Raw genomic sequence first — 16,071 nt, forward strand, 5'->3', positions numbered from 1 at the left:
ACAAGTGGGGTCTAGGGAGGGTAATATGTACGCAGACCTTACCCCTACCCCGAAGGGTAATATGGACTAGAGAAAGTAATATAAAAAAATATATTAATCATAAATTCATATTACATAACTCCAAGATGCCATAAAATATTGATTACTAGGTCGTTTCTACGTACGTACAAAATTTTAAACTGATCACAAGCGGTAAAAAAACGAAAAAGTGTTTGTTTCTCGTTTTTTTGTTAGTTATCACCGTTATCAAAGGCAGACGCTAGCACAAAGCGGTCAACGAAACCAGAAAGAACAAAAAAAATTAACTCAATTGTGACTTAAAACCCTAACCCTAGCTTTGAAATGCAGAAACAACCACCGCACACGGCGGATTCCGACATCCCAAACCTCGCGAACATCAAGGTGAAATGTTCATCGCCGCGTTTTCCACCACCTACCACTCCATCCGCCGCAGAGACCCCCACCGCCGGTGCACAACGCAAAATCGGAATCGCCGTTGATCTCAGTGACGAATCCGCCTTCGCCGTTAAATGGGCCGTCCACCACTACCTCCGTCCTGGTGATGCCGTTATCCTTCTTCACGTCCGCCCTACCTCCGTCCTCTATGGTGCTGATTGGGGTTCTGTTGATCTCTCCATTATCGATCCCGATAACGTAGAGTCTCACCGGAAGCTTGAAGATGATTTCGATAATTTTACTGCCACTAAATCTTCTGCTTTGGCTCAGCCGCTTGTTGATGCACAAATTCCGTACAAAATTCATATTGTGAAAGATCATGATATGAAAGAGAGGCTTTGTCTTGAGGTTGAGAGGCTAGGATTGAGTGCAGTTATTATGGGTAGTCGAGGATTTGGGGCAACGAAGAGAGGAAATGATGGGAGGCTTGGAAGTGTTAGTGATTACTGTGTTAGGCATTGTGTTTGTCCTGTTGTAGTTGTGAGGTATCCTGATGAGAAGGATGGTGGAAATGCTGCTCGTAAGCCGGTAGTTTCTGTGGCGTCTGCGGCAAAAGAAAATGAGGAGGAAACCGAGTATCATGATGCTTCTGATGATCGCCAAGGTATGTTGCGAAAAAAACTGATGTAACTGTTGGTTCGTAGCTCCTTATACTAATATTCTTTCAGTTACTTTCAAATCTTTGCGTGAAAGAGGAAAGTGGATTTTGTGTTGATTAAATTTATGCAACTTCTGTTACTGGTTATCAGTTTGTGCGTTTCCTCATTGAATGAAAGATCTTTCATATTTTATAATGTAAAATTTAATTTGGTATACTGCTGCCAATTCTGACACTTGGTGATGCTTTATAGCAAATAAAATGATAGAGAGTAAAACTGGGTGGATTACTCCCCATAATAGCTGCATTAATGCAATGCCTTTTACAGTGTATGCATATGATTTTGTCCCGCAAAGTGTGAGAAACCTGTAAATTTTTATAACTACTACATTGGCAACAATATGTAAGAACACGGGCTTTAAAGGTAATGAAATGTGAGCATTGTTTTGGATTAACTAAAACAAATGCCTAATCTTGAAACGAGAACTTGGACAAAAGAATCCTCAATAAAACTTATTATTGCAATGCTCACTCATGTGTGCTGAATCTTGAGGCTACTCTATTTTAAATTGTCTAACTCCATGAAGCAGGATCGCAATCAGCCATAGGAAAAGGCTCGAAAACGGATAATTGACTTAAGGTTGTTTAAGATCCTTTGAAGAGGCAATAAGCGAAAGGTACATTGCTTGTTACTTTTATTTTCACAGTGAATATCACTTCTCTTCTTTCATTTTAAATTACTTACTTTAAATTATGAAACGTTGTACTTTTGTTGCTCGCATAACTTACAAATTGTACTTGTATTGCTTAGAGTAGAACTTATGGCATGATTCACTGTACGAGCTATCTCCTGCTGTATGAGATCAATGGGGTTCTTGTTTAGTTTTGACTCTTTAATGAAGTTTGTGAGTGGACTTTTGATAAGATGAATTCAGATTATTGTTTCTTCTTGTTAAAAAGAAAACTTAGTGTATTAAGTTAATTTGGCACCGCTACAGGCTGCTTTTGAGCTTAACATTTTAATGAAAAGATTTGTTAGGACTGGCTTGTGTGCTCCGCACTTTTTACCTCTAAGCCTAATTCTTCCTTGGGTTAATGGATGACAATTGTAAACATGAATTCCATAACAGATTTTAGGAAGATTTAATTTTGTGATAACTGTCTTTGGTTGTGAAAATGGGGGGAAAATAAAGCAGGTGTGTGATGTTGAAATAACAACTTTGACAAAGGAAACCACGGTTTATTCTAGAGTCAATTTGATTTGACTTTCCAATATTTGAACTCTAGACCTTATTGAATTCTTGTAGTCTTGGCCTAAGCTTGATTTTGCCGTATGGATTGGTGGTTTAATGTGTATGCAAGCAGACACTTGTTTGCATGGCCACTATATTTGAATTTGTAGAGTTGTGGGTGATGTCAAATCAACTTTGTCATTTCACTAAAGATTACATAGATGAATCATTTCTATCCACTGTTCTTTATTGGAGGACACATTGCAAAAGATGTTGGGAGGAGAATACTAGTGGGAAGGATGCAACATCTCTTTCTGTCTGGTATTTTCAGTTATTGGTCCACTGATAATGTTCTTTGCCAGAATGAGGAGCTTCTTTTCTTCCCTGAAGAAAAATCACCTTTTGACAATTTTCATGCCATTTGTTCTGCTCTTGTAGGAGGTTCATGCATTATCCGTTATATCTATAAATTAGAGGTCCCGAGCAATATGCATCCAAATTGTTTAATAGTCTGTTAATTGATGATTGCTAAGACCATTGTTGGTTGATAGAGTCTCTTCATGGTTTAGTTAGAAAATGACAGTTTCTTCAAAATATTGGATAACCTCCTTTTGCCTTCCTGAAAACAAAATTGCATACCTTGTGTTTCAGAGAAAAAATAGAATCTTTTTTTGATCGGTAACAATAGAAGTTTTTCTTTTCAGTGAACTTTTCCTAAAAATAGTTATGACTACCGAAACATAAAAATTGAACTTTGAAACATAAGTGACAAAGAGGCATTTGTGCCTCCCTTCATTATAACAACAAGAAAATTATTTCACCGACTTTAACGTGTACATACAACTTAGAGTCACTATTATATCCATATTTTAACATTTAGAGACAGAGATGCGTTCTCTTAGCTCGACTGTTTAAAAAAATATCTTTGACATTGATTTTCCCGGTAAGTGTAACATCCTGCTTAGGATCAAGGACATGGGTTTGATCTGTGCAGATTGCCATGCAGAGAGTTGCAAACCAGTCGAACCAAGTTCTTGTATGCCCTTATATTTTTTATGCAATTGATATGTACGCTCTGATGTGCAGATAACCTTTGAAGCCTTTTCATCACCAACTCTGTTGTCTATTGACTCTATGATTACTGATAGTTTTCTGTTTGTTTGCTAAGACGTTGATATACCTGCTTCTTTGGTGACAGATTCCGAGCAGAAGTTGCGATGAACATTCCTTTTGCTGCACAAAACTTGAGCGACTTGTGAGAACCACTTGGTCTTTTGTTATATCTGGAGTCATCTTCTGTAACTGAATTGTGGTTGCTCCTCTCTCTCATCTTCACCTTGTCACAGTTGGCTAGATGATCTTGTCATCTTCTCTTGAGGTTGTCGTCTTCGTACGGTTTCACTTAATGTGTGCCTTTTTGTCATTAATGACTTTCTGGTGAAATCTAAACTACTTGAACTTTTAAGACTTAATTTCTATGTTCCTGTTGTTAGCACGTCCTCAAGCTTAGTTAGATATGCATTAAATTTTTCTTGTTAGTATTGATGTAGTCTATTGGTAGTCCCACTTTTACTTTTATCTACTATGATGACAAGCAAATACTGATAAGCATGGATGAGAAATCATTTTAGTCATCAATTTCATGTTTTCTGCCTTTTCCCTTATCCTAGACCACTGCCCTGTATTTGTTGCCTTTCTTCGGCTGCGATGGGTTAATATCTCTAGACCATAGCTGCACTTGGATGTTGCCTAGAACAGTTGTTACTAGTGTCCCTTTTCCTTTTTCGTGGTTTATGAAGGCAATGCATACCTGAAAATGGACTTGTTTGACTAGCTAATTTGGTAGAATTTAACCTGTTATGAGCTAGATGGAATCATGGAAACTTGATGTTTCAGAAGATAGGCATAAATTTGCCATCTGACAATCACATTCTGAGTCATATAAGATGATAAGTTGAATACATCTTTGGCTTGTGAGATGTTTATGTGTTATATCTTTTGTTTGTTGGGAAGAATGTTAATATACAAGAATGAGTGATTTGATGCTTCCTTTATTCAACAAGGGGCTAACATAACTGGATGAAGTCCTTAGAGCGATTTGTAAGTGATAGAGACTCAAAATTGACACGTTACAAATAGTGTTACATACAATTTAAAAAAGAAGCCAAATATAGATAATACAACCTTTGACTTGTTTCACTAGAATGTACTTCCCTTTATTCAAGGGTATCGCCGAGTACTCCATGAACTGAATGCAAATCTTGAAGATTAAGGACAAAAAATATTAGGTGATTTTCTCTATTTGCATAAGTCTTAGTGGGTACCATAAAAAATGGGGCTGCTCTTCCCTTAACAAGAAGTCTCGATTTCGAGTTTTGGATATGAAATTTTTTTTGGTAGGGAGCGTTTTCCTTGGAATGGGGTCCTACGCTGGTGGGAAATCAAAAAAAGTCTTAGTGGGGTGGAATTATTCAGTACCTATGTTTGTGGGAGATAGCAAGTAACCTGTGGGATAGATGGGGTGTGTTGAGCTATTTCGAACACCATATTTTCTTCTTTTTTTTTCTTTTTTTTTTTTGAAAAAGAATTTACTCCAAGTCCTGGGTATAGAAAAATCATTGGTAGAGAGCGCTTCTCCCCGAATGGGGTCCTACGCGGTGCGAATTCGGATATAATCGAGTTCCAATACAGGTACCGAATACTGGATTGGAAACAAAAAAAATACTAAAAGGAAAGTATTGTAGAAAAGAAGAAAAGTGCAAGAATGCAGGGAAGAGGGGCTGCACTTTCCCAAGTAAATAATAACCACAACTTTTGATTTGTTGAACCTGAAGGCCATCCCTCTGCACTTGAAAAAGAGTGGTCCAAGTACTCCTTAGCTTTTCAGCTTCGAAAACTGTTCATCAGTACCAGAGTAGTTAACTACTCCATCCAACTACTGTTACCAAGAGACAAAAGAGGGGGTGGGGGGGTGGGGTGGGGGGATTCCAGAAAAAGTTGAAATTTCACATCCAACTAAAAATGGAGGGAGCAATATCTACCACCTCCTCTCAAATGGTATATGGCTTAATTCAATTTACTAGGATTCAATAACAACATACTCACTATAATTTGATGGGGTTTGAGGAGAGTAGAGTGTACGTGAACCTTACTCCTACCTTGTATGAGATAGAGAGACTGTTTTCAATAGACCCTCGGTTATTGATCAGCTTACGAGGATTGACCTGATTAATTTTAATTTAGTAACATATTATTTCCTTTGTCTCAATTTATGTGAAGATATTTGACTGGTCACAAAATTTAATATATAAAGGAAGACTTTTGAATCTTTGAATCTGAAACAAATCATAAAAATTTATGTGTAGAAATCATCTTACTCCCTCCGTCTAAAAAGATTGGCATAACCCGGAATACGAGGGTCAATGTACTGTACTTTGACTGTGAATTTGGATATAAATTTTTTAAGTTTTTGAAAATCAAATTTATATTTTTGAAAATTACATAAAAAGTATTATAAGTTATAATAATTCATAATTCAAAATATTTAAGAAAAAAACGATCAAAGTATAACCTCGTAGACTTTTCAAATAGTAATGTTGCCAATCTTTTTTAAACAGAGAGAGTATTAAGGATAAAAGAAAAAATTTAAAGTTAAAATATTATTAAATATAAAATTGTGTCATTTGTTTTGGGATTGATTTAAAAGAAAAAGAGCATTGTTTTATATCTATTTTAAATCAAATCTATAAAAAGTTGCAAACCAAATGAAAACAATCTAGTAACTTTTACTCTTTGAATTAGAAATAACTAAAAACCATTAGAGTGTTATAAAATAAAGACTATAAAGTAAAGATAAGTAGAGAGAAACTGATATATTATTCAAATTCAAACTGATGTACATAATGAACGGAAATCTCTTCTATTTATAGAAGAAAGGAAGCTGTTGTGTAAGTTGCTATTACAAGCTGCTGTGTAAGCTGCAACGCAAGCTGTTGTGTTAGCTGCTACTGCAAGTTGCTATATAAGCTGCTACTATACCAGATATTGATAATCTTCTACTGAGAGAAATGTTTATCCATAACGGAGTACTGAATGGATAAGCTTATTATACTCGGTATGGATAATCTTCTACCTAGGGTAATGTCTATCCATAACCGGTACTGAAGTGATAAGCTTCTTCAGGAAGCTTATTTCCAATAGAGTACTAAATAGATAAACATATTTACGGTGGAGTCCCATGTGGATAAGCTTCTTCAGGAAGATTATTTACAACGGAGTACTAAATGAACATCCATAATATAATATATTTATAACACTCCTCCTTGGATGTTCATTAAAAGATAATGTATTTCATTAAAACCTTACTAGGAAAAACCACATGAGAAAAAATTCTAGTGAAGGAAAAAGAGTACACATATTTAGTAATACGCATTGCTAGGTGCCTTATTAAAACCTTATAAGGAAAACCCCATGGGAAAAAACCTTAATAAGGGGAAAAGAGTGCGTCACGTATTTTACTCCCTCTAATGAAAACCTTGTTTCATATATTTGAGTCTCCGCATTCCAATCTTGTATACCATCTTCTCAAAAGTTGAACTTGGCAAAGATTTAGTGAATAAATCTGCTGGATTATCACTTGAACGAATTTGTTGCACATCAATGTCACCACTTTTCTGAAGATCGTGTGTGTAGAATAATTCTGGTGAAATGTTCTTCGTTCTATCTCCTTTTATAAATCCTCCATTTAATAGTGCTATGCATGAAACATTATCTCCGTATAATATTGTGGGTCTTTTATCACATTCTAACCCACATGTTTCTCGAATGAATCACTGATCTCAATCATATGCACTCCCTGCTTGCCGGTTTGAAATCGAGCTTTATGAGTATCGGATAAATAATCTGTATCTTCATTACCAATACGATCTGCACCACTTTTGTTAGCATTAACAAGATAAATAAGTGCACCATCTACACCGAGATAGAGTATTTCAGGACCAAGGAGCTCCTCATCCTCTTCTAGAGGTTGGAACGGATCCTTATTCACTTCAAGTGATTGAATATTCATTGGTGTACTTAATGGGTACACTTTGTCCATGTAAAAGTATTTTTAAGACCCTCTTGGAGCTCTTCCGGAGTTCCAATAAGATTTATGTCACCAACATAAACAACAAGTGTAACAAATTTTGATGACATTTTCTTTATAAAAATACATGGACAAATAACATAATTTATGTAACTTTCTTTCAGCAAATATTTACTGAGGCGATTATACCACACGCGCACAGATTGCTTTAAACCGTACAAAGATCTTTATAATTTGATCGAGTACATTTCTCAAGACTTTGAATTATATGCTTCGGGCATTTTCAATCCTTCAAGGATCTTCATATAGATTTAGCCAAATAAGTCATATAGGTTAAGACTTGTATCTAAATGGTATGACATCTTCAAGTGTCTGGACTGCTAGTCCGATCCTCACAATCTTTTACAATATTGTGCACTATATTGTATTAAATATATCGTCGACGATCATTTTGTGTCAGTTCCGAAGCGACATAACTTGTGGAGATCTCATCACTTTCTTTATTTTCAGGTACCTGAACTTTTTCGGGAGTTTCATGAAATGTTATGTCGTGGGCTCTTCTAGAGCTTATTTCCTCCTCATTTTGATCATTAGCTCCTACTATTTTTCAAGGATTGTTACCTTTGGAACCGATTGGTCTACCACGCTTCATGCGTACAGTAAACTCTATCCTTCAGGGACTTTAATTTTAATAGGAGCATTTGCAGCTGAAATATGATATTTAATTTTGGATCAGCAAATGCTTCTGGCATTCGACTTGAATTATCTTCTAAGTGAGGATCATGATAATTCGATTCATATAGCATATTTTTCAACTGTTTATTTCATCCCCCAAATGTTAGAAAAACTAACATATATCCCCAATCATCTTTGGGAAACATATCTTTGTGTATTATGGTAGAGAAATTAATCATATACCACACAACAAAAGATAGTAAAAATATTTGGTTTCTGATCCTAAACCAATTGTGAAGGGAGGACTTATCATATATTGTTGATCTGATGCATACAAGTGCTGCTATATGCAATTTAGAAAATCTTAGACCAACACATGAAGCTTTGTTCTCATAAGCAATGGTTTAGCCATTAATAGGAGGTATTCAATGCTAAACCAGCTTGGATATAAACCAGCATTATCAAGATGAACTGTCTTGATTTCATAATCTGAAAATTATGCTCTTAATCGAGAAAAGCAATTCCAAATGCCAAACTGCAGGTTGACAATAATTACACATGTAACCATCTCATATATGCACCTATAAGTGGTTCACATGATAGGTGAACGGGCCCATATTCACCTTTTATATATTTCAGAATCAGGGGTCTTAGTCCCAACTTTAGCTGGTATAATCAATTCATTATGAGAACAAGCAACACATGAGAATTCCTGAAGAATCTTCTAGTTCTTTAGTATATGCTTATCTGAATTCTCAAATAGCTCATTTAAAAATGGCAAATGAAAACTTCAAGTTTATCATGTCATGTGTTATCTCTTAGTAAACTTCTGGTTTACTATGGCATAAACTTTTGCTTTAGTAAACTTCTGGTTTACTGTGATACATGATATAGTACAAATTAAAGAATAAGGCGGGTAACTTCTCACATACATATTATTTTACCCCCTATGATTGTGGAAACATGAAGATTATCAATCTTCCAATCATTTGTAGTCTCAATATGATAGCCATTTGTATTAGTAAACTTCAGGTTTACTACAACATATGTTTTGACCATAATCATATAATATGAATGACATATTTGTATATAAGCTCTTCGAGAGCCTTCATTTATTATCCACAATCTAATATTTATCTGGCACTACTGGTGTCATGTATTCTTTAGGCAAACATTTAGCTCTTCAGGAGTTGTTGATACATTTTGTACTATCAAATATTGCTCAGACACTGCTGGTGTCATGAGAGAAAATCACAATCAAATAAATAATGTAAAACAATTGTTTAAGTACAAGAAAACTCTTCTTCATAATATTTTCCTACTTCAGGAGGCAATTTCAATTGTGTTACTTCTTCAGGAGCAAATTTAAAATACGAAATATTGAGTATATATTCTCTTAATTATATTACCTCTTCTGAAGGTGAACTGTGATATATTCACATCAAGAGCGCGTTCATATTTACCCGACTTATTAGTATTGTCACATTCACTTCAGGGAATGGATTAATATTATCAAAAGTTCTCATCCTTCAGGAAATCGAACATAATTATCTGAATGCGCATTAATCACATCAAATTGTGATGCCTCAACCTCTTTTAAAATATTTACTACTTCAGGAGCAAATCGAGGCGTGCATTTAATATAGAGAATATTTATGTAGCTTATCTTCAATTGTAACTATAGAAAGCCTAAATTATCACTTCTGGTGATCATAGACATATACCACTTCTGGTGGTTAACAAAATATAATTACAATGAGATATATGAAATATAACTACTTCTGGTGGTTGTATATTTCTTGCAAACTCTGCTAGAGTTTAAGTTGATCTAATAATATTATCCATATTCTTCAAAATGACATAAATAAGATATATTATAGTAAACATCATTATCAAATCATAATTTATTCTTTATGTACAACAATTACATAACCATACTATCTATTACAAACAATAAAAATTAAAATATTTACATTTCTATAGATTCACCACCGATTACATGACTTGTTTCTCCTTCTGGGAGTGCAAGGTAATCAGTTACATCTGTGAGCACGTGATTTTTGCCCTACGAGAACTACTCCCAAAAAATTCAAAATAAATTTTTTTTTGTGTTATTTGCAATTGTTGTGAATTTTTGTATTGTTTGCATTCGTTCGTGCCTATTTATTTGTTAAGTTAAGAATAAAATCACAAAAATAATGTACTTTGCATTTTAGGCATTTAAGGTCTAGTTGTGTGATCTTATATTTTAATTGGTACTTAATCATGTTTGATAATTATAATTAAGAGCTAAAAAGTATTTTAATAAGTTAATTTAATTTATAATTCAACTTAGAATTTTAGTTTTTAAAAGAAAAAGAAAATAAAAGAAAGAAGAAAACAAGAAAAATTTCGGATTGGGCCAACTTTACAAGAAAACAGCCCAGGCCCAATGTCACCCCCCCAATCCAGCCCGTCTCCAGCCTCAACCAAACGACACCGTTTTAGGCACTTCCATCGAGACCGTTGATCTCAACTGATCAAACGGTCCCAAAGCCTTGACCGAACCCGACCCCGACCCCGACCCGTCACTCCAATACCCAGACCGCCCCAATACTACACCAAACGACACCGTTTGAGTTAAATGAATTGATCTGGACCATCGATCTCTCTTGATCGAACGGCCAAAATCAAACCACCCCCCCACTATATAAATGAAAGCCTCATACCCAGCCCCCTAGTCCAAACCCATGTTCATCTTCGTCTCAGAGACTAGCCGCCATGGCATTCCTTCTCCTGAAACCCGGCAGCAACGACGCCGCCGGCCACCAAAATAACACCCTTGAACCAATCCAAATCTAGTACCCGTTTGTTTCGAATCATCCTCAAACTTCTCGAATCTTCATTTGAAGATTCGAGCAAAGCCTGAACCTACCCCAATCCGCCTTAAACTCACACCAAGGCACCCCCTAACCACCCTCGTTACGGATCTGTTGATTGCTTGCCTCGAATAAACCTCCAACTTCTCGAATCTTCAATCGAAGATTCGAGCAGGACCTAGATCTACCCCAACCAGTCCCAAAATCATACCAGACATGTCCCTGACCTCCCTCGTCATCAAACCACCGTGGGTTTGGTTCGAATCTGACTTTAGGGTGAAATTTGTCCCAACTAAAGGAGGGTTTGGGGTCTAACTGACTTTAGTCGAAGTGTTCTCAGTTGAGAACACTCGATTAAGGTCAGTTCGACCTAAAAAAATCACGTTTGAGTTCGATTCAGGGTTGTCCAGGTCCCGAGTTCTTGAGGTATTTTCCATTTCCTATTTGTCCCAGTTTGTGTTTGTTTATTATGTTTATTTATTTAGTTTAGTTTTATTGGTTTTTCAATTTCTTTTGTCAATTGTCCAGTTCTTCTCCCTCAGACCTTTTATTTGGTCGAATTTGTTTCTGTTCGTTGTTAATTATAGGCTGTGTAGTCGATTCGAATAAGTTCGTCGATTAGTTTAGCTTTATTATAAATCCCTGTTCTTGTCATTGTTACTTGAATGGCCTGATTATCTATTTTTGAGTAATTGCTGTCAATTGTTGTAGGCAATCGTTTAATCAGTTATCATCGATTAAGTCAAGTTTTATCAGTAGTTTTGTAAAATGATTTAAGGTCGAATGTTGTGTGTGCTTGATCTATGGACATTTAGCTTCAGGGCATTGTCAATAGGCTGGCAATGAACCTGCATTCATGTTCATTTTTGGTTCAGTTTCAATTTCAGTTATAATGATTCTGTTGAGTTCTGTGTTGTGATTCAAATTCAGTCCATGGGTTTCAATGGGAACTCGACCTTAATCATTCAGTTTGTTTGGAGAATTGGTTATAGCTGTTAATCGAAATTAGTTTTAGATAATTGCTAGTTTGAACAGAATTTAGGACTAAACGTTTTAATACAGTTGAATAATTGTATTAGGGGCAGTAATATTAAGGGGTTTCAGGGGTGATTTGGGAATGAAACAGTTAGGATAATATTTAATTGTTAGTGTTTTGATTAGTGGGATATTAGTGTCTTTAAATTAATGTGGTAATGGGGAACAAAAGGGAATGAGGGGATGAAAATAAGGAAAAGTTTTCCTTAGTGGGATTTTAAGTGGAAAATTCAGATTTTTAGTGGGAGAAGGGGGTCGGGCAGTAAGTTTGAAAGGAGGGCAAGTCTGTATAAATGGAAAGAAGGAGGTTTACAGAAAAGAGGAGGGGAAATATGAAAGCTGAAAAAGTTGAAAAAGAATAGTTATTTTTATTTTTTGTCTGGTTCAGGATCTGAAATTAGCTAGAACTTTCTTCCTTTTACTTCTGCTCTATACTTGGGGAAGTATATAATTGCTGGTTATTTGTGGCTGCACTACTGGTTGCCATTTCTGTTTGCTACTACTGCTGCTGCTGACTCTTCTTCTTCTTCTTCTTCTTCTTCTTCTTCTTCTTCTTCTTCTTCTTCTTCTTCTTCTTCTTGTGTTGTCAATACCAGGTGCATATTTCGAACTCATTTGATGTAGTTCCTTGAAGTTCACAAAAATGGAAATATTCACAGATTTATGTTCATTAGTAGGCTGTCTGTTGTTTATAATTGGATGAATTGTTAGTCAATTATACCTAGTCAATAATGGCTATGTGTTTTGTATTTTGTGAACAGTGGAGACATACGGATTGTAATTAAGAGCTAACTAAACTGCTATGTTCATGTTGACATGCTTTTAATTTACAAATTTGAACTGCTAGGCTCATGTTGACATGCGATTAGTTTATAACTTTGAGCTGCTAGGTTGTCAGTGTGCCTTACCTAAACATGATTTGAGCTAGAGTTTGTGGTTATAACTGCTGTACCAGTATTTTAGGAGTGAGCTTACTTAAAGGATGATTTTGTGATTGTTGGCATTAGAACGTATTCAGCCATTGGTTAGCGTATCTATTTGTTGGTGATCTTAAGGTAGAACTCAATTGTTATAAAGTTTTGTTGGCCTTCTAGATTAGTTGGAAGTTTGATTCCTATTATGGCTCCACCTTGGTGACTGATTGAAATATGTTTGTGATTTATTGTTTACTGCAAATTGACAAAGGGTACACTCTATTGTTTTTATGTCTATACCATGTTCTTTCCAGGAGTCCAGGCAACAGAATCTGTTAAAAGGAAATATAACAACTCATTTCTTCATGCTTGAATACTAGTTGATTATTGTTACCAAAAAACTTATGTCTAAAGCGACGAAAACAGAGGCGAACGAACTTGAAATTTTGAATGATGTTATATAATATTTGTTTGGTTGTGCTGATATTGGTTATGAATTATTCTGTTAATGAGCCGTTTCGATAATTGTTTAAGCCATAAGGCAATTATGAAATGAGGAATGTATAGCCTTGCAACTCATTTGGGCCAGCTGCCAGCCCAATGCCATTTCAGCTGAACGCTTAGCTTCAATTTAACACAAACCCAATAGTTATTAAGTTAATTTAAACATTAGCCTAAAAATAATTAGAATTCCTTTAAGCTCACCTTAATTAATCAGACTCTTTCAATTGGTTTGAGATGTGCCATATTAGCCAGGCCAACAATTATGGCCCTCCCTTAATTAACTTTAATCCTTTAAAAATCAAGGTGTACCATTTAGTGAATTTTCCATGGCTGCGCAAAGTTAAAAACACGTAGTGGCTTTTTAGGGCGATGTTTTAATAATGTTATTTTCATAAACTTGGGTGCACATTTATATGACCCAAATCCAAATCTCAACGAAGTCGAAATGTGTCATTAATCACGGATACATTGATTGTGACGTGGTTCGAGATGCATTTCCATGACGTTGCAAATTCCTTTAAAAAATAATGAATGAGACGAGCCTCGACAAATAAGAACACACAAACTGCGGGGCCCTCAACGGACAGTTATTTCAAATGCTTAGATTTCGAGACAGGCCGCATAGCGAACTTTACGACTTTTTCTCAAAATAACAACGTGTTAGTATCTTTAGGCGCATATTTAATAATGTTATTTTCCTAAACGCGGGTGTACATTTATGTGACCTAAATCCAAATCTCAACGAAGTTGGAACGTATCGAAAATTGCGGGTACATTTATGTGGTGCAATTCGAGATGCCTTCTCACGACGTTGTAATTCTTTGAATAAATAATAACAAAAGCGGTAAACAGTTAAAATTTGCACGTAGGTTCATAATCGTATAAAATCAGATAATCAAGCCGAATATGACAGTTGAGCGACCGTGTTAGAACCATGGAACTCGGGAATGCCTAACACCTTCTCCCGGGCTAACACAATTCCTTATCCGGATTTCTGGTGCGCAGACTGTTAAATAGAGTCATTCTTTTCCTCGATTCGGGATTCAACCGGTGGCTTGGGACACCATAAATCTCCCAAGTGGCGACTCTGAAATAAATAAATAAATCCCATTTCGATTGTCCTTTAATTGGAAAAACTCCCCCCTACGTCCCTTAGCGGGGGTGTAGGTGAAAAACGAGGTGTGACAGCTCTGGCGACTCTGCTGGGGTCCGAACCCAGAATCTCTGGTTCAGGGTTCAAGAATTCGAGCTTAGATGAATTGTTGTATTTGGCTTTATTTATTATCTGATTTTATTACATGTTGTGTCCTAATGTGCTAAACATTGCTCTTACCGCTTTGATATTATCTGAACTGTATATATAAACTGCTACAAAATCCCTCCCTCCTCTCTCTTGAGGAGTGCACGCTGGTCGTGACATCTTTCTGTTAGTGTCATATCCCAAACTAGAACGAGGATTCGGAGGAGTTGTAAAACCAGATGATCTTTTGGTTACCGGTACGCAGTTCCCATCCTCGGCTCGAGTTGTTCGCTCGAGTAAGCCAGGTCTAGAACAAACACACAGGATAAACCTAGTATAACAAAACCTCATGCCGGATCCCTAGTAGGAACGCTTATTTGCATCATGTGCACTTAACTTAGGGGACTCAACACAAGGGTTGGGTCCGTCTAGGACAAGCAACCTGAAATGAAAAGACCATCCTGCTGCATCCTATTTGTTTTATGCATTTATTTGCCGCAGACTTGCATGCTGACCGGCTTCTAAAAATACTGGAATATTGAAAAAAAAAAAGAAAATAGCGGTGTAGAGAGATAATTCTGAGTTACTGGCAAACTCTGCCAAAATTTTGTGAAAAAAAAAGATGTTTTTTTTAGTATAATTTGTTTAAACAAGTCTTGTTGTCAGAATTAGTTTATTGTCGTGGCCCGAACTACGCCGGTTTGATTCTCATAGGATGTGAGATACGTAGGCAACCCTCATCGGGTCCAACCTCCCCTTCTGCAAAAATAGCCAAAAGAAAAGAAAAAAAAGGGTCAAAAATTATAATCTTTCGTCATAAATAAGTCGGGTGATTCCATTCTTGTAAAAATAGCTGAATGTCCCCAAAAGACGTCGGAAGGCTGTTTTTGTAAAAATAGCCACTTTGGGCCATCTTCAAGGTTTTGTCCGGTTGGTAAAACACAACCTTTAAATCTTCTTCGAAGTGCTGAAAGGCCGTATTGACAAGACCGGAGTTTTATTTAAATGTATGTCAATTTTAGTTTATTCTTTCTTTGAGTCCAATGAGTGTTAATCACCCCAAACAAACATACAGAATGAGCTCGGGTCCAAGTTTGCCGATAACAGTTAGGAGCAAGATCCCTTTGGAGTTGCGCTTGTGGTGGGAGGATTTGGAAAATTTAGAGCAAGATAAGATCAAACTACATCTGGGAGGTCTCACTAGTTTATTGAACGTCAGACCCAGATGTGACATCATAAAGGCTTTGGTTACATTTTGGGACCCAGCCCACAATGTCTTCCACTTGTCGGATTTTGAACTCACCCCAACCTTAGAAGAGGTGGCAGGTTATATGGACATTATTGAGAGGCTAATGCACAAATATCTGATTGCTCCAAGAGCCGTCAATTCGCACAAGTTCATGGATCTGCTAAAGATAAGCAAGGGAGTCCCGTAGTCTGAATTGGATAGGGGTTTTTCTACTCTGCAATTCA

At 36.2% G+C, this 16,071-nt stretch overlaps 1 protein-coding gene across 2 annotated transcripts; it reads left to right on the forward strand.

Annotated features, from left to right (window-relative positions):
* The first annotated feature begins 232 nt into the window (after window positions 1-232).
* LOC104224003 (universal stress protein PHOS34) lies at window positions 233-3,924 on the forward strand. 2 transcript variants are annotated; one of them, XM_009775552.2, is made up of 3 exons: window positions 233-1,060; window positions 1,645-1,731; window positions 3,485-3,924. In XM_009775552.2, the coding sequence occupies exons 1-2, from the start codon at window positions 343-345 to the stop codon at window positions 1,686-1,688; spliced, it is 762 nt and encodes a 253-aa protein (XP_009773854.1). In that variant the 5' UTR covers window positions 233-342; the 3' UTR covers window positions 1,689-1,731; window positions 3,485-3,924. The 2 variants fall into 2 exon arrangements, with proteins under 2 accessions (XP_009773854.1, XP_009773853.1); XM_009775551.2 differs by having other exon boundaries at window positions 243-1,060; window positions 1,642-1,731.
* Window positions 3,925-16,071: the final 12,147 nt, after the last annotated feature.

This window comes from Nicotiana sylvestris, chromosome 8 (assembly GCF_000393655.2).
Source record: "Nicotiana sylvestris chromosome 8, ASM39365v2, whole genome shotgun sequence".
Lineage (NCBI taxonomy): Eukaryota > Viridiplantae > Streptophyta > Magnoliopsida > Solanales > Solanaceae > Nicotiana > Nicotiana sylvestris.